General features: G+C 42.1%; 1 protein-coding gene and 2 pseudogenes across 1 annotated transcript; 1 reads left to right on the forward strand and 2 right to left on the reverse strand.

The window, feature by feature from the left end:
- Positions 1–165: 165 nt before the first annotated feature.
- LOC133898636 (pentatricopeptide repeat-containing protein At2g03880, mitochondrial-like) lies at positions 166–9,883 on the reverse strand (annotated as a pseudogene).
- On the forward strand, positions 9,816–11,847 carry LOC133899557 (uncharacterized). Its single transcript, XM_062340554.1, has 3 exons — positions 9,816–10,343; positions 10,896–10,965; positions 11,623–11,847. The coding sequence occupies exons 1-3, from the start codon at positions 10,134–10,136 to the stop codon at positions 11,655–11,657; spliced, it is 315 nt and encodes a 104-aa protein (XP_062196538.1). The 5' UTR covers positions 9,816–10,133; the 3' UTR covers positions 11,658–11,847.
- An 816-nt stretch (positions 11,848–12,663) lies between these two features.
- LOC133898638 (uncharacterized) lies at positions 12,664–18,194 on the reverse strand (annotated as a pseudogene).
- Between the last annotated feature and the right edge of the window lie 1,640 nt (positions 18,195–19,834).

Here is a 19,834-nt window from a genome sequence, read left to right on the forward strand (position 1 = left end):
CAACAAATAGATAATTAGACGATTCTGGCAACCAGTGAACAGAGAGGACATTTTCTGTACCTACTTTCACAAAGATCAAAGAATGCTTGAAGGCATGATAGCACTAGTTGTCACCATTGACCACTAACCTCGCCAAGTGATGCCAATGTGGAACACCATCCCTGGCTACCAGTAGTCGCCACAGGAGCAAACTCCACCTTGGAAATGGTGGAACAGAGCCGGCTCCCTGATGATGATGATGATGACCTTGCCTTCGCTCTTAGAGACCAGCTTCACAAATGCGTGACAGTCACCGCAGATTCTCAGGTTCTTCAAGATTCAGGCAGGCTTCCCTTCCATCGCGTGCATCGTTCCAAATGATATCGCCAGCTTCTCGCTGTGATATTTCAGCAGATCTTCGTTCTGCTCGCTTCCAAGATCCTGCAACACAAATTCTGTCTGCGGGACATAACCGAGAGCGTTGATCCTTGTTGATCCATCCAATCAACCGGTTCAGCTCCCGAACTATGGCGTCCGAGCATGGGTGTGATAAGTCACCCACAGCAAGATAAGAAATCAAGTTAAAATATATTTTAATTTACATGTGATAAGTTATTAATAACGTTGGATTTAAAATAATTTTGGTACACATAGGCTTATTTGTGTGTCATCTTATTTATAGCTAACCAAAATTTAAATTAGAGCAGACTGTTTTAGAGTCTAGAAAATTATATCTCACCAGAACATCCGGTGTATGAGTTTTTGACCACACCAGATAGTCCGGAGTTACAGTGAAGTGAGCACCGGAATATTTTCGATGCTGAAGCAGAAATAAGAGCGAACACCGGATGAGCCAACGATGGACTTAGAGAGCGCCAGAGAATTTTCTGCAGATAGGAGATTTTGGCACCAAGTTTGAATATGTATGTCGGATAGTCTCGTGCTGAGTTTGTGAACTACGGAGAATATGCCGGACCTTTTGTTGCAGAGAGGTTGTAGAAGTGTGATTTGGTGGATTGGCACACGCCGGATTATCCGGTGATGAATATGAAATCACCAAAAGCTTTCATCAGATATTTTCTTACAGAGAGCAAAAATTTTCTGGTGCTACACTCACTGGATGGTCCGGTGTTCAGGGGCAGGGCAGAACACACCGGAACATCTGGTGTTCACGTTTTCTGCAGGATGTGCTCTGAATTGAAGTTTTTGATTTGTGCTAATCTGAAGATGCTTTGGAGTGTGGAGAAATGTGTTTGTTTGTTTCATGGTATTCATGTGATGGATGCAACTTGGCGATCGATGACAGAATGATCGGGGCTAAGCGGAAGACAGCGTATTGATAAAGTCAAGCGAATGGGATGCCAATGCAAGTAACAAGGCGGCCCGAGGGATCGGGAACGGGAGAGACTTGCCGGCAGTCAAGATCGCAAGATGAAGGACACGCGTTATCATCGGAGCACTCGCTTCAGGTGGAAGCAAGTGACGACTGGTCACGCTTTGAGAAGCATGTTAGGGTTTCACGGTTTAGTCTCAAAACCGTGGAAGGACCGAAGGAGTACGTGGTACCATCGTAAAGCTTGCGTTGAGGCAAAGCTAAGTCATAAAAGCACCACGGCCGTGCGGTGAATGGAAAATAAAATTAACCAAAATATCCTTGATGGTAGGTATGAGTGTACTACAAAAGAATTATATTTTGGGAAAAAGTTAGGAAACTTAGAGGTCAAGTTTTTTAGACCTATAAATAGAGAGGTAGTGCTATAGGAGAGGATGAACCAGCTACATGAGTCTATTGTGACACTCATTTGAGAGCATAGTACTAGGATCTTAGAGGAGAGGAAGAATGAGTATTTAGCCTATGTATTAGGTGAAAGTTTTGAGTGAAAATCTTTGTAATCTGTTTAAGATAGAGCTGACATCTTTGAGTAATGAAGTTTATATTTTTGCATATGCTTGAATTCTTCTCCTTCTAGTTTTTCTCTATTGGTTCCTTTGCAATTTTACAAGTTTTCGATGTTTCGTTGTGTTTTTCGTTTTGGAATTTGGGCTGAATTTTCAGCACCTTATGAAGTCATTCTTCTTATTGCTAGAGACATAAAAATCACATACGAGTATATACTCATGGGTTTTAGACTCCCTTACCTCTAGATCATCAACTTGGAGAATTCCTTCAACCGGTGACCTTATCTTTGATTTTTGAATCTTTCTTCTCAAGTTCCAAACTTTGTATGGGGATAAGTTATGGATTGGTTTGCTATAGAACTTAGTGTTCGATTCCAACAATGAGACCCACCTTTGATTGGATCTTCAAGTTTGGTTTTTGAATTCTTTGAGTTTCTATTCTGTTCTAGCCGGATCTTCTGGGTGAGCCCTATGTTTCCGTTGTGTTTCTGTGTTTTGTGTTGCACTTTGTCCTTAAGGTGCGTTGGGTGACAAAATAAGAGAACACCATCTATTTTGAAAGAAATTTATTGTGGCATCTATTCACCCCCATCTATTCGACATTCTCGGTCCTACAAATGAACACATGGGCCTATTTTTCCAGCTCAATCTAGCTTCGCCCTGGTTCTTTCTTCACACCTTGGTCTCTCATCGCTTTCCATGATTTCTCAGCATCTGTCCATTGTCGTAGATCTGAATATATGTTTAACAACAATATGCGAGCACCTTGGTTGTCAGGCTCCAGTTTAAGGATTTCTCTGGCTACGTATGCTGCAAGATTAGCATTTTTGTCCATCCTAAAAGCACCAAGAAGAGTCCTCCATATGACTGAGTTTGTCTCAAAGCTCATCCCATGGATGAAATCCATAGCTTCATCGAGCTTCCCTACCGGGCCAAGGAGATCAACCATGCAGTTATGGTGTTCTCTCTCAGGTAGAATTCCAAAGAGCTTGTCCATTGACCTAAAGTAGTACCAACCATCATTTAGTAGCCTCGCATGGCTGCAGGCAAGGAGAACTCCAATCATAGTTATGCGATTCGGTGTGATTCCTTCGTATCTCATCAAGTCAAAAACCCTCAATGCCTCAGTGCATCTACCATTTTGCCCCAAACCAGATATCATCGTGCTCCACGAGATCACATCCCTCTGGGGAATTGTACGGAACAAGGCATCTGCATCCTGCAAGCTCCCGCACTTGAAGTACATGTCAAGAAGCGCATTGTGCAGGATCAAGTCCTTGTCATACTTGAGCAGATGAGCATGCACCTGCCTCCTCACTTCAAGCATGACCATCCTAGTGCACGCTCGTAGGACACTCGTCAATGTGCCCTGGTTAGCTAAGAATATGACATACTTCATCCTCACAAACTGCTCTACCACCCCCGACATCATCTCCGCTCTGCACTAACCCCGTGTTGGTGTTTGATCTCTCGGCTCCATCATGACCGAGTCCTAAGTGGGACTACGTCTGTCACGTAAGTGCCCTAACTGGGGGCGTAACCAACATGTTGGTTGCGGTCCCATCCCGTGCAGCATTATAAAGCTAGATGAGGGGGAGTCCGGCGGCATGAGGAATCCACTCACGAAAGTTACCGCCTCTCCCACACCCTAAATCCTAATCGATCCTAAGTGTGCTAAGGACGAGGTGAAGACTGCTACAACTGCATCGACTACATCATCGATGCCCATGGCTGGCACTGCATCAACCAACAATCACGTTCGTCATCCTCATCTGATGGCGTCACCAAACGCAAGTACACCTCACGCTTCCGTAATTACGTGTGTCTGATGTTATGGCTAATGATCATATGATTTAAGACACCTTTTAGTGTTAACAATGGCATCAGAGCCTAATTAGCCTCAACTCAGACCTAATTAGGCTTAATCAAGTTTTAATCATGTTCAAATGACACCAATTATGAATAATTAGGCTTAATCATATTAATTAGTGGCAAATTAGCTCTAATTGTTCTCGGTTTAAGTATTTTTGTTTCGGATTAGATGCAATTTAGGCCTAATTAGCTTCTACTTAGATCAATTAGCTATGTTAATTATGTGTTTTAAGTTGAATTAGCCCCTGGTTTAGATCAATTATGCTCGGATCAGTACTGTTGTGTCGTGTTTGTGCATATATGCTTATGTTTGTTATGATCTGACACAATTTTAACCTTAATTCATGCAAATTAGATGCAATTATGTTCACCTTTTTTTCACAGTTTATGATTAATGTTCATGTTTGATGGCACACATGTTTAGTTCGGGTTCGAATTGATCAAATTAGCATGATTTTATGAATACATGTTCATGTTTTGGGTCCATTTATGCTTGGGTTAAATAAATGTGACCTTTTGTGTTGATCTTGGATTGGATATCCGGATTAAGGACGATTGGGATCAAATCGAGCTACGTCATGGCCAATTAGGGCTCGGAGTGGGATTTGTTGGGCTTGGGTAGCATCAAGAAGGAGAGGATTTGAGGATTCACGAAGTCCGAATGCCAACCCTAGCTAATGAACCCTCATTCTCCCCGTATCCTGAAACCTTAAAGCTAAATCCCCATTTTTGGCAGCCCTAAGAATAAATCCCCAAAATCTGAGCCCAAATCTCCCCCAAATCGCAACCCTAGACCTAAGAGGAGGAGGCATACTCACTTTTGGTTCACCGTCGAGGATGCCGGAGTTACTGCCACCAGATTTTCCGGTGGTTCTCCCCTCGGCCTTGGTCGTGAGCGCATTCTCTGAATCGCTGGCATCTTCTAGTCGTCGTCGCCATCTCTTCTCACTGCGCGCATTCTCTTTTTCAGGCGCCACCGCAGCTCCACCGACGGCGGCGCGCACCACCTAAGTCATGCGCGCTCACCAGCGGGTAGAGCCTCGGTAGTGCCACCTTGTGTCCTCCCTCCGCGTTGTCCTCTCTCCCTCTCCCTCTCACAGAATAAAGCCAGCAGCGTTGCGCCGATGGCTGTGCAACGTCGTAGCTCCCACAACCACTGCCGCTCTCTCGTGCAGTGAAATTGAGAGGAAAGGGGGGAAATGGTCTAGGTTAGGGTTCAGTCGGTGTCGACGCGGTTTTGTCCCAGGTGAAATCACTGGCGGGCCATTAGATGAGATCGGACGGTGAGGCACGCTCTCTCTTCCTCTCTATGTTGTTTAGGGCCACCCCGCGCGTGCGTATGCTGCTAGGCCGCCATTGTCATTCGTGGGTGCATGCACGTACGCTACTGGGCCGCTGTCGTGAGTTTATGGGTTGGCTCACTGAACTAGGCCAGTGTCATACTCGGGCCGCCCTAGACAAGTTGGGTCGCGCGCATGTGCTTGGGCCAAGCACCTCGTGAGGCCCTTTTGGGCCATTTTTCTTTATGTCTTGGGCCAAATTTTTTAAAGTTTATGGGCTTTTTCTTTTATTTGAGTTTTCCAGTGAATTTTAAAGGTATTCCTTTTTGCACTGTAATTTTTTATGATAATTTCCAAATAAATGATGTATAATGTACAAAAAATTCATGATGGCCCAAATAAATAATGTTTATTGCACTAGAATTTTTTCCAATGAACTTAATGTTTTTCTTTTCTGTTCTAGTTTAATTAAGTAATGTGGCCCAAAATTATGACATTTTCGGTGCTAAAATTTATGAAATATTCTCTGAATAAATTGAAACGAACATGAAAATTTATTTAGAGAATTTTGATGTCATTTTGGCTATGGTTGCATACTGACCAACGTTGTTTGCGATTGTGTGCTGAATCTAGACTTGTTCAAAGGCCAAGCTGGGCTGGGCTTTGAAAAGCATGACTAGAAAACCAGAAGCCCTAGTCCTACCTGTGCCCGATGCCAGGCCGAGATTCTAGGCCCGAGCCCGACCTAACAACATTTTTTTTGGCCAGGCCAGTGCTTTTCTGGGTTTCAGGCCTATCTTTGAAGCCTGAGCTTGGCCCCAAAAAATTTGCGGGCTGGGAAGTTAAGACCGAGACAGGCCTTATGCACTAATCGGGTCAGGCCGGGTCGGGCTTTTTTAGGCCAAGTCAGGTTAGGCTGCCCATGAGTAGGCCTAGTTGAATCTTATGATTAACTTTATGTAGGTTTATAATAACTTTCTGACCAACGTTGATTGTAATTATGTGCTATTTATGTATTTATTAAAAATTCTTTTTCGTTTTCTGCCCAATGGTGATACAGATTGGATTGAATTTTTGCATGATTTTAATCAGACCAACGTATGGTTATATTCATGCAAATATTTCTTCATGATAATGTTCTAATCAGGCCTATTTTTTCCTTTCGCTCTTAATGTTTCTACTGTTACTGCCACAATTGACGGCATCGAGCAGCTCACAGAAAGCAATTTTCCCACTTGGAAAGCAAAAGTAACGGTTGTCCTTGGCATTCTGGACCTTGATTATGCACTTAGGATTGACGCTCCCACTACTCCCGCCATTGGCGTGGAGGATTATGATGAACTTAAGAAAACTTATGATGCTATTGCTAAAAAGTGGGAGCGATCGAACTGTTTATCTCTAATGGTTATAAAGAACTCTATATATGTTGGGATAAGTGGAGCAATCACTAACTCTGGTACTGCTAAGACGTACCTGATGTCCATAGAGTAGCAATTCAAAGGCACATCTAAGGTTTATGCCAGTACACCCATTCAGAGGTTTTTAAGCACTAAGTATTATGGGACCGACAGCATAAAATAGCACATTATGATGATGACTGACATGGTTGCCAAGCTCAAGGGCATGGACATGGAGATCTCTGAGGATTTTCTTGTCCATTTTATTATGACATCTCTACCTCTTGAGTTTACTCTATTTAAGATCAATTACAACACTCAGAAGGAGAAGTAGACCATGAGTGATTTGATCGTGATGTATGTCCAAGAGGAGGAGAGGCCGAGGGCTGAAAATAAAGATTATGTGCATCACGTTAGCGGCTCCAGTAAGAGAAAATTCTAAGGGGATTATAAATTTAAGAAGGATCTCTATTAATAATATTTTCATATTCCTTCTATTAGGAGGAATCTTATTTTACGAAAACTAAATTCAGAGTGCATAAGCTTCTAACAGCTGAAGCATAAGGAACCGACTTCATCTAATCAGTTTTATAAAGGTTCCTCGGTCATTGCATATTAAAATATCCCAAACTTATTGCCCTTTACAATAGGAGCAGGCGAGGCAGAGCACTTATGCATATTGCATTTTTTTTTAGTACTCTGCCAATGTATGACTTTGGACCTATCTTGATGAATATCATTATAAAGGATGTAAGAAGCTTCACCGAGATACTTCTTATGACTAAGATGGTGAATTTCCCCTTCTAAACTTTACTTAAATGAAGTTGTCAATTAACTTATGATTTTACTTTATTATGATCAATATCTTCTCTTTGAGTCTTGCTTTGAACATTTCGATATTTTCCTTAGAGTCACCCTTTGTTTTATAGACCTATTTTCAACCTACTATTTTGGCTCCATCGGTAATTTCTACTAAGTTCTATTCATCATTAAGCCATTCAGGCGAATATTCTTCATACGAGTTGGGAACTGTTGAGGCTCATCGTTAGGTGCTTCATTAGGATTTTAGAAACCTCAATAGCTCCCCCTCAAACTATGCAATGGTCAGAGTCAGAGAGGTCTAAAAGATGGAGAATCACTTCCTTAATGAGACGCTCTATTATTAAGTATTATATTGTGAAAGGTAGAATCCAGGATCAAACTATCAATATCAAGCATATGAATATTAAGATAATTCTTGCGGTGCCACTCAAGGCTTACCACCCCATAATTTTCATGATTATGTTGCCGATGTGGATTTATTGAAAAGCCTATGATTCTAGATAAGAGGGCCATAAATCAATCCAACTCCTATTAACCATAATGAATATCCATTTTGAGATGGGGTAGTATGCTATAGGTTATTGGGTTCCAATGGTATTTCATTAGCCGCTGTAACGCTTTACCTTGGTATGTTGTTTCATCAAGAGTAGACTCATGATGTTAGCCTTACGATCAAGGGGAGAATGTTAGTGTTTGATCGTAGCTCCATCTTGACTGAGTCCTAAGGGGACTACGTCCCTCATGTAAGTGCCCTGATGGGGGGCGCAACCAACACGTTGGTTGCGGTCCCACCCCATGTAGCACTATAAAGCTAGATGAGGGGGAGTCTGATGGCTAGAGGAATCAACTTATGAAAGTTAACGCCTCTCCCACGCCCTAAACCCTAACCGATCCTAAGTGTGTTGAGGACAGAGTGAAGACCGCCGCTGCTATATCGATTATGGGATCTTCACCAACATCGACCTCTGCATCACACCGGTGTTCACTATGTCATCGACACCCACGACTGGCACTGCATCAACCAACAATCATGTTCTTCATCCTCATCTAATAGCGTCACCGAACGCAAGTACACCTCACACTTCCGCAATTACGTGTGTATGATGTTAGGGCTAATGATCATGAGAGCTAAGACACCTTTTAGTGTTAACACCCCGCAATGATGGAATTCCACACAACCAAATCCCTGGTCACCATCTCATCGAAGACAAAGCGCCCGCCATCCAAATCCCCAAGCTTCATGTGTGCATCAATCAAGGATCTTCGAACGAACACATCCGAATCCAACCCAACCTTCACAATGTTCACGTGCGCGATTGTGAGCACCCCCGGTGTGCCACACACGTCGAGGATGCTAAGGAACGTGTACACGTTGGGAGCCACACCGTCCCTCTGCATGACCACCAGGAACCTCAGCACCTCCTCCTTCCTCCCATTAGCGTTGGCCAGTGCCACAACGACGGTCGTCCATGAGACAACGTTTCGCTATGGAATTCCATCGAACAGTCAGAGCGTGTCATTGAGGAGACCGTACTTGGTGTACATAGAGATGAGGGAGTTGGAGACGAAGAGGCCACTGTAGCCGCTGTGTGAGGATCCATAGGTGGCGATTTGTCGGTGGATGAGGCAGACGTTGCTATCCGTGTCATGGTGAACACAAAGCTTGATGAGATGGCAGAGGGAGGCAGGGTCCATGTAGAGGTCCGCCGCAACGAGGTCCAGTACCAGCGCGAGCACGGCAGGAAGGGGCCCCTCGACGCAGAGGCGGGAGAAGGCGGCGAGGAGAGGGTGCGGTTGCGGGAGAGGGTGCGAAGTAGAGGCGGCGGCTGCTCAAGCGAGTGGCGGCAAGACGGTTACGAGGGAGGCGTTTGAACAAGGAGTTCATTAGCTTGAATATGGCAGGGTTCTCTTCTGGATAAATTTCATGAGAAACCATGCAATTTCTGTTTGAGTTTTATGTAAAACTCCGACATTCCAAATGGAGCATAATTATCTAATCCTTGTTTGAAGAAAGGGACCGCTCTACGATTTTTAATTATTTAGTTCAAATTTAAGCTAAGGATTTGAATTCCAGTCCCCAAAGCCACAAACCCTAAATAGTCTTCAATAGTAGACATACACTAATCTCAGGCATACACTCCTACCTACACAAAGTCGTCTTTGCTCGGTGATTTCCTTAACATTACTCCCTCCATTTCTTTTTTATAAGGTATGCACGCAATTCAAGATTCAAACTTTGTAATTTTTGAATAACCATTAGTCTAGCAATATAAAAGTTTTGTGATACAAAAATGGTATCATTAGATTCGAATTTAAAAGTATTTTCCTATGACTATAATTTTGTTGCTACACACAATATAATAGAAGAGAAAAATTATGATTAAAATTTGATTTTGAAGACCGCGTCGGGTCTGCACACTATATTTTAAAATGGAGGGAGTATATTTTAAGACTCACTCCTCCTTAGGTGCCTAATTTTTTTTATTCCTATCGGTCACTTCAATTCTGACCTGAAGCTATGTTTCTTAGTGTGGCATTTATGTTTCTTTGTCCTCCTCATCTCCAACAAGAAATCCCCCAGTTGCCCTACCTACCCGTCTCAGGCAGCTTACCTACAACGGGATCAGCCACCATGCTAACTTATCTCTTCTTGATGCCCCCTCCGCTGATTCCGCCCACCGGTGATCCTCCCCTGCCTCGGCTAGCTATGCCCTTGTTGCTTTGTTGTCCTGCCCACAAGCCATAGCTTCCGCCAGGTAGGCCGCCGGCCAAGGGCATCCCTCTAACAATGGGAGCAGCCAATCTCGAGCCCTAACAACCCAATCCCAAGCTCTAACAGCCCCAATCCTCGATCCACCCCAGAGGTCTTACAGATGCAAGCTATATGTGTTTGCATCAACCTGAATCAGCTTTTGTGTACTATCTGGTAGAATGCAACTCAGAGATTCTGGTGATTAGCCCAAGCCTTGGCGTTCATCAACAGTTTTCAGTTTACAGGCTAGCTGACCTTATCCTGGAAAGGATTGTCGCGGTGACATGCATCAGTGGCAACACCCTCTTCTTTGGTAAGAGGAATCTGTGTGTGAGCTCTAAGGTATTTCTTACTTTCTTCGGTTATAAATACATATTATTTTGAAAAAAAGTTTGAACAAACTTTTAAAACTTTAATTAATAATAGTTTTCAAAATATTTAGTTTAGAAATCTTAAAATGAATTGTCTTAAAAAAACACTTTTTCATAATATCACAAATTCAATAGATTTTATAAATATATTTTAATAAAAAATAATTGTCAAAACTATATATCGGAGATCGTGTCTTATTTAAAATGACATGTATTTATGATTAGAGGGAGTGCCATTGTGGGTGACACCACTGTCTTTTACCATTACAAGGAATGCTACCTTCCTCAATACCACCTCAGTAGTGGCATATTGTCGCCAACATCAGATGGATGTACCGTATGCAATGCTATACCAAGTCCAATTATCATCATTTACCATATCTACACCTGTTGCTTTCGTCAACAATGGTTGGTGACTTGGTTTTGGTTTTCCATCATTGCTCTCCTTAGTAATAATCGTTCCTTTCGCTGGAGCATTTTGTGTTGCTAGGCAAGCTCATTGTTTTCCCCTCTCTGCCTGTAGGAACAAAGGACAGATAACGTTGCAGGGGAAGATGAAGAGGTGGCGGATGAAGGGAAAGTGGCGAATTGGGGTAAGTCTCACCTCCGGTGCAATGGTTTTGTTCTTGTGGGGAAATACAACTCCGCAGCCGCATGTGCACATATGTCTAATCTCAACACAAAAGAACCTAATATTCATCCATATGTTGATTCCCTCACCTATTTCATGATTTTTTAAACTACCTCTCCAGCACAAATCTCAATACAAATAAACGATTGATAAGCCATACGTGTGCATTTTTGGCTTGTCCTACATTTACTGATTATTCACTACAAAGACTCACTACAGCCGATTATTTAATTTCTTGGGTGTTTTCCTAGTATTAAAATGACACTGTTTACAGTCCCAAATCAGCAGGGCGGCTGTAGCTTTGCCTTTTAATTAGATATGGTATCGACGTTGTATGCCATTCGATATGCACACATTTAACGACTGAGGTGCGCAAATTTGATAAGCTGCTACAAGTTTTGTCTGTATTGTCGAGAAATACTGAGTTTATTGTAGGTATTAGTTACACCTATTGTTATTATGCACAAGATGAATTATTAGGTTAAATTTTTACAATTAGTATTTTTTGGGCTACAAAAGACACATATCCAGTGAGGAGAATATGATGTTCCTGGTTCAGCTTTGCATTTGCACTTAACCACACATATGGACTATTAGTTACACTCATCTGTGCATGCAGGGTTGAAAATGATCTCACATACAGAGCTACAATAGGACTTGGAGCAAGTAGGACTAAAGTTTCGCAAGAACCAATTGAAACCCATCAAACATGAAAGTAATAGTAACGGCCTTGATGACAAACTACAACACAAATCGATCAGCCATCATTCTGCCTGGGAATAGAGAGCAGCTATGTTCAGAGCACTTTCTTCTTAGCTACCTCCCCGAGCATCGCAGCCACAATTAGCACAGGTTGAAATTTAGTAACGATTGTCATTTATAATTGCAACATAGTCTCTATTATATCCACAATATGGCAGGTTCATGATTTTATCATGCGTGAATTGCTTGTTTGGAGTGTGGACTCTAGTGCTCAAGAGCTATTTCTGTAGTGCAGTATTGTTTGCAACGGAGCTTCTTCATGCTTGCCCAGTCAACCTACGTGCTCATACAGGAACGGAATTCAGCGCGAAAAGGAAAGAGATCATAAGAAAAAAGATTTGTCCGCCTTTGTTCACAGCTAGGAATCACAATTTTTCAGACATATACTGGACTCATGAAGGAAATAAAAGAATTCTTTTTGTGTAGGAACGACTTACGAAGTCGCACATAATTTTTTTTTGTCAGAATCATATGCTAAGTTGCACGAAAATTAAGCTTACAAACACGATATTTGGTCATGAAGATTTGTACATCATCGATTGTACCAACAGCAGGAACAGGATGTTGGATCGCAAGTCAGGATGGAAGTCATGCCATTATATGCAACGTAAGTGCAACAAAGAACACAGTACAATGCAGAAAATAACCAGATAATTCGGTGAATAACTGCATGGTTTATACCGCAGTGACCCATCAAGTAGCAATAACCTGAATCCTGAAGCATGCAGCGGAACTGCAGCTGCAGTATCAATTATTCTCAGCGTTAAAATTTATTGAAAATGTGCAAGGGTCGTGTTTGCTGTTCCAATTTCGCCGCAGGATCAGATACATGAGGAGAATGATCTAGGTGCTCCAACAAGGCAAGAATTGCGACAAGGCAAGCTAAGCTCGAGATTTCTCATAGCTCGGCCCTGGATTCGTCATCTTTGGCGTCGTCTTTGTGAGTGGCCAGTGCGCTAATGATCGACTCATATATCCCAATTCCTTTGAGGTACTCATCTTTGCTCAGAAACTGCAAGATATGAAAACGTTAACTTAACAAAGGTGGTACAGATACAATTTAGAAAGAATACTTGATATCAAATGGAGATCAGCGACACAAACCTCGTTATGATCGTGGAGCAATATCGGTGTGTTTGCCATAGGAGAGAAACCGAATGCTGGTAATCCAAGATGCCGGAAGTAACGAGCATCAGTAGAGGCAGGAAATATCTCCAGCTTACCAAGCTTGCCACCGGCTCTCTTCACAGCTTCTTCAAACACGAGCCACCATAGGTTCGAGCTGTCAGCAGGTGTCATGGCTGGCTTCCCAAAGTTGTCAAGAACAGATTGCTTCTGTTTAAACTGACAAACAGGTATCCAAAAGATATATAATTGGAGACTTTCCGAATTTCACACAACGAAATTATATGGATAGTGCAAAGTTACTTGCAGACAGATTATTTGGAAATTTAATTCTTGTGGCATTTATGATGTTCAATCTTTATATGCAGTGGTTAATTGTAGGGGAGGTATGACAGTTTATGTTCATGCTTTGTGGAATGTTTCCGTTCCCCCACGCATACATATATTTTTGTGGTTGGTTCTCACAATGAACTTCTGACAAGGGATAACCTAAGTAAGAGACAGCAGGTTTCTGATTGCTCCCGTCTCTTTTGCTCTGATTCTGAATCGACCAATCGTCTTTCATTTGAGTGTTGCATTGCTAGGGCCATGTGAGGTGAACTATCTGATCTGAATCTGATACAGTGTAATGTGGTGCATGATTATTTTTCTGTGGCAAAATTATGGGTTAGTGATAAGAGAAATAAAGTGTTGAATATGATTAGTTCTGCTCTCATTTGGACTTTATGGAAGATGAGAAACAACTTACATTTTCAGAAAGTCACATGGTCTGGTCTGCAGGAAATTTGGTGCAGGTTGTGGAGTTCTATGAGAAATTGGAGGCTGCTGTGCCCGGTCTCCAGGTGCCCGGAGTTGGATGGATATATTTTCTTTTTGAGATGAAGCTGATGGCACCTCAAAGGATCAAGTGGCAATGAAGAAACCCAAGATTGAGACATGAAGTTTGTTCTTTTGGTAATACGCTTCTTTGGCGTGTAATAGGATGGTCAGTTCTTTTGATTAACCCATGCATCCTATCATTTTCAATTAATCTGATAGGATAATCTGGAACAAGAAAAACACATTGGCAGACCCATGAGGGATCAGAGTATCAAGCTATCAGTTTATTTAATTGCACAAAACACCAGGTTTTGGGGCCATATTGTCACATTGCACCAGTTTTTAGCAATTGTTGCACCTTGCACCAGTTTTTGGCCCAAGAATTATCGCTTTGCACCACCTTTTACCTATTATCACGGTGCAACAGACTTAGGCCCACCCGACAGAAGCATAAGCACGTTGATCCCGGTTTTGAGTAGATCAAGTGTTAGTTGGGTCAAAATATCTATATTTGCAACAAAAACTGCAATAGTTTGATGGGATTCAACAAATGTTATGTATAAACAAACACAACATTCAATAGCCTTAATTTGTCCTGCCCGTGCTGATTCTATACATATACATAATTTCTTACACTGAACTATTTGTTTTGCTGCATTCATGAGGTGACTTCTAGCTTAATACGGCCAAAATGCAATTCTCAGTCCATTCCAAACCATTTGGGCCTCAATTAATTTGGCGGCTAAGTGATAATTTCAATCATTATGGTGGTAAGGAGGGGCAGGGGGTTGAAGTATGTAAGGTTGCATGGCTGCATGTGGGTCCAAGACCACTCCATCTTGTTCAATGCTAAAAGGTGGTGCAAAACGATGATTCTTGGGTTAAAACCTGTTCAAGGTGCAACAAATGCTAAAACCAGTTGCAATGTGACAATATGGCTCCAAAGCCTGGTGTTTTTTTGCAATTCACTCATTTTTTAATGGATCTAGTTAATTTTCTTAATGGATCTAGTTAAAAGCCAAGCTCGGCTACATACATCCTTGTATGTAGAGGCTGGGATATGTTTTATTCCATTATCTAAAAAAATATTAAGTTACAAGTCGTAGAAGACTAAAACTGCAACTCAACACATCTGTAACAGGAAAAATAAATCAACTAACCGTTGGTGTCGGTGTGCCAGCCTTCAGGTATGCAAAATTCACTGACACAGCATCTCCTTTAGCCTTCTCTCCGGACTTTACCTAATCAAACTGTGATGTCCTGAACCTCCGAATAGCCTCTACGCTCTTCATCAAATTTTCCATTGCACTACCATCATACAACTTTGCGCCATGCCCTGGTGCACCCTTTGCCTTTATAGCAAGCTACCAAGGGCTACGCTCTGCATAGAACACCCGGTACTCCTTGTCGGGAGATGCAAGCCCCTCATCAAGGACCAAGCCCACGTTCATGTCTTTGAACTCTTTTTCTTCCCCAAGAGAAGACCCACACTCACACAGTTGCGAAAGAGCTGCACGAGGAGCGCCAGGGCTCGAACCCGGATCGCTCCCCTGAGATTTGATGCAACAAATGCCTCAACACCCTCATGCCCACCAATCTCTTCGTCAGGAACAAATGTTATATAGATGTTTCGATCTGGGACAAAGCCTGCAGTACGGAGACGGCGCATGGCTTCAAGATATTGCATCCCCACGCACTTCATGTCCTACATGAGACACAGGAGGCGCAAAGATCTATCAAATGAGAACATGTAAAAGTAGTGGCTTTTTACACAGCTTAGGAGCTTTTAACTGTTTCACGGAAAGCAAGATTTAAAAGATATCCCGAAAGGATCGTGCATATAGATCTAGAACAATCAATTGAGTGCAGCTAAATACTAGACAAGACATGTAAAGATAAGATTGGCGTTTTAGTAGTAAGGGGGAAAGGAGACATTTGAGAAGAGATGTACAAGAAACATTCATATACAACCACAATTAGTGAATTTTTCAGATGTTTCGGGTATTGTGCAACATCGCAAAGTGAAGACTAAGACACAAGGAGTGCTACAGATAGTATTCAACAACTACAAAAAAGATCCATAAGCAATTCTAGTCGCAAAAGTGAACATTTGTGAGCAAGTTCAGTTTTAAGGGCCACGCTAGCCACATGCATCCATTTTACACGAAACAAGTAAAAGTCACTGTGTTGTTGTCTATCTCTCAAACTCGAACGGTGTGTAACATGACACTTGTTTTCCGTTTATGTTGAATGGAAAATGGGGTTTCCTCGCTTCAAAAGAAGAAGTAAAAGTCACTGGCATTAAGCAATCATGTTAGTAAGGAAGCTCTTTCTTACCTGGGCGCCTCGCGCGTAGACGCGACCGGATGCCTCGTCGAGGGCGGCGGAGAAGGGCGGGTGGTCCCACTTGTGCGGCTCCGACGACGGCACGACGTCGGAGTGGGAGGTGGGTTTGGACTTGCAGCTCGTGGTGGCGGCGGCGGCCGGGACTAGCAGTGTAATCGAAAAGTGACGTGGCACAATTGTATTCTTCTTTTTCTTTTCTGAATTGAGATTCGTGCATGTTTTTATGTTTAATATATTTTAGATAGATCAGGTGCGAGGTATATGAAACAAGTTTTTTTGTTCACGGTATCTGGAAGACTGAGATCAGTTACACCTTGCTACCATAACCTCTGACTGGCATGCTTAGGTCATCTCCAGCAGCTTCATTTTTTAATGCTACAGTACCCCATAAAACACTGTACCGCTCGAATTTGCCAATCAGATGGTTGGAAAAGCTCTCCAGCAGGTACGGTATCAAGCGTTACAGTGTTCGGGAGAGAGAATCTAGTACTCCTAATTTGCTGCTACATTGTAGCATCTGCAATACTGTTTGTAGAGGTTGACTGTGGGTTCAGAGGGAGAAGAAGAGTAATAGAAAGTACTAAATAGGATAGCTGCTGGAGATAGAAAAAATAAAGAGTATTGTAATAGTGTAAGAGGATGCTATAATAATGTTATAGGGGATGAATTTTTAAAGTATCTGCTGGAGATGACCTTAGGCCGACTCCATCGGACTTCTTTTTCTAGTGCTACAGTGCACAGCCGATTGTGTGCAGGCCGCAAACGGTTCCAGCAGTGCCGGCTTCTACTACTACAGTGTGTCTATTGGGATGCGGACGACAGTAGGCGGTTTCAAATTTGTAGATGAAAAATGCAGCCTTTATTACTCTTCATGGAGGGTGAATGTGGGTCTAAAGGGAAGAGAAGAGTGATGAAATGTATAAAATATGGTAATTACTAGAGATGAAAAATAGATAATATTGTAATAGTGTTAGGGTATGCTGTAATAATATTATATTAGATGAATTTTTAAAATGTCTGTTGGAGATAATTTTAGATGGCGTCCAGCAACAAAATTTAAGGTCAACCACAGGGATGTCAATTGAACCCATGAATTCAGGTACCCGCAGGTTCTATGTTTGCCGGGTTCAAGTTTAGATGCCAAATTTTTCCCACAGTCTGGTGGGTCGAGAATCAGAAATGGATGGGATCGGATGTGGGTTTATACTTTTGCCCTGTAGGTGCCTATGAGTCCCTCAAGTAGCACTACGTAGGCAACCTAGGCTTAGGTGCGGAGGCATCCAGCGTAGCTGATACGGCCCAACCAACCAAAGGCAATAGAGCCAAACGCACACCTCATTCACCACTATCGCTACTACCAGGCAAGACACTTTGGCCACGGCACCTCGCCGTCCACATTGCCCCCTCTAGCCTTGCCATCCGCTCTCACTCTCATCAGTACCCCATATCTCACACTCTCACCCGACGACGGGCACCCAAACCCGACAATTACGGATTTAGTACCAATTTTCATCCGTTTACACTTTCAGAATCAGATTAAACGGAGGCTAACGGGTTTTAGATCAGGCATGATTTTGCTCACGATCTAACTCATTGCCATCTCTAATCAATCAAGGTATAGGACAATGAGTATGTTATAGAATCAAATGAGGAAACAACGCTCTCGCGGTGAGGTTATCATAAAGAAGCAAACGTATGTCGTGCTATCAAACATAATGAGGAAACTGCAAAAGGTGACGGAGTTAGAGGAGAAAGATGTCAAGTGGTCATGTGTGGTTTAAAGCACGACTAATTTGCGTCACGGAGTGCTTTAGAATTTAGATCGATAGATGCAAGTTTGGAAATTTGTTTGATAATTGAGTTGGGGTTTTATAACATACGATTTTGGTGGGCAACACGAGATATCCCTAGGTTTTCTTGCGGGTTTTTTACACCCTCCTGGCACCTTATTTTGCAAGAAATATCCATGTAAGACTCTACGTTCCATTGTTTATGAGGTCATTCTCGATCCCAACTCGTAAACTTTTTCTTTCTTTCTTGGAAGGACTAACTCTCAAGCTTAAAAACATGTATGATAATCGAGCCGGTGCGCGGCAATGACGGTTGCCGGGCCGTCTGCCGTTGGTAGCCGTCGGGCATCTCGTGTGGTTTTGTTGTGGTTTTTCTGTCTTCTCTACACAGCCGAAGAGACGCGTGGGGCTTCTACACTCCGCCAACCCATACATGCACCATCACATAACATGCGGAAACATATGCGATATGACAACTACGCCTGTCGTGCACTGTTATGTGCCGTCGTATGTAGTCGAGCGCTCGAATCGATAACAAAGCCCTAGAAAATGGAAGAAAAAAATCTACACCACCTCCTCAATATCGTTTAGATGACCGTCACATATCTTATTATGAATCTTAAAACAGTGGATGAAATCTATTTAATATTAATCATATATGTCAAATAATAAATATGTACAATAATTTTTTATTTAGATGATGTTGAAAACAAATGACGGATATCAAATGATATGGTAGGAAGAGAGGTGTGAAGCGCCGCCGCATTCATATTTTTTCCCCGGAAAACCGGACGAAAAGAGCGGCGTCGATCTGGCTCCCAGACACGGTTGGAGCAGCAGCAGGCCACGCTAGAGCGGTGTGGCGTGCAAACGAGGATCATTGGCGGCCAGCCCTACCGAGTAAACAAACCGCGAAACCGATTCGCGTCACTGACTTGTGTTTGGCTGTGCGTGCCTTCCTTCCATCCCCCACCCCACCGAACGGCCGCCCTGCAACACGCCCGCAGCTAGGCACACACGCGGTTTGCAGGAAGTTTTGTCCGTGCTCCACTGACAGGTGGCCCCACTTGTTTAGGCAGAAAAAAAGTTTGTCTTGGAAGCTCCCGTCCAAGCTACACGATTCAAAGTTAGAAACTGACCGTTTAACACGTGATGAGTTTCACTTACGTAAAATTAATAATATTATGATAGAATAAAAAAATTTCACAGATAAAAATAATTGAAAAATAAAAAGCTAAGAATGCACGTTATAGATTGAATGAAATAATTATGTATTAATACTTTTTTATGTGGATAACTCCTATTAATTGCATGTTTCTAAATTGATAAGAAGTTTTCAAACAATTAAGAGGAGAGGATAGGAGCAACTAAATTTAATTTTAAACCGTTTAATCGTATAAAATGTATGATAAAGATTGTTTAAATCTGTTATAACTTGTTTATTTTATAGAGTATAGATTGAGCGATGATTCAATGTATGGTTGTATTTGTCATCTTAGAGGAAATGTGCTGGTGTCACATGTTGAACTTCTTGTTCGGAGTAAGAGTATCATTCGACTTTCAATGTGACCACGGAGACGGCAGATTCATCGACTATATACCTTACGCATACATTGTTCTAGAAACATTCAACACAACACAAGCAACCGCTCTAAATCAATTGAGGCTAGATGGTGCTGGTGTCTTCACACTGTAAGGGGAGTAATTTGAAATCGCCATGTGTGTTTGTTTATTTATGATATGTTTGGCAAACCTCTATCTCTAAGGATAATTCTTAAAGTTCGGTATTCCTAGCTTCAGAAATTTATGAAATTAGAACTACGAGTTCACTGAAGGTATTTGGCTAACCAATCTTATTTCTATTTTAAACTAAAAATAAATATTTTTTTAACTTATAAACTTAAAATCTGATGTGAAATTAAAAGGTAAATTTCTACCAAACATAATGTTAGTAAGCACTGTCATTTGCAACTTTAAAAGATCTCACAT

Source organism: Phragmites australis, chromosome 18 (genome assembly GCF_958298935.1).
Source record: "Phragmites australis chromosome 18, lpPhrAust1.1, whole genome shotgun sequence".
NCBI classification, from domain to species: Eukaryota; Viridiplantae; Streptophyta; class Magnoliopsida; order Poales; family Poaceae; genus Phragmites; species Phragmites australis.

What these genes read in the sequence shown, in the direction of transcription:
- LOC133899557 (XM_062340554.1), top strand. Translation starts at nt 10,134, where the DNA reads ATGTGTTTGCATCAACCTGAATCAGCTTTTGTGTACTATCTGGTAGAA. An exon ending in ATCTGTGTGTGAGCTCTAAG is followed by an intron (nt 10,344 to 10,895) that starts GTATTTCTTACT and finishes CTCTGCCTGTAG; the next exon opens with GAACAAAGGACAGATAACGT. An exon ending in AGGGAAAGTGGCGAATTGGG is followed by an intron (nt 10,966 to 11,622) that starts GTAAGTCTCACC and finishes CTGTGCATGCAG; the next exon opens with GGTTGAAAATGATCTCACAT.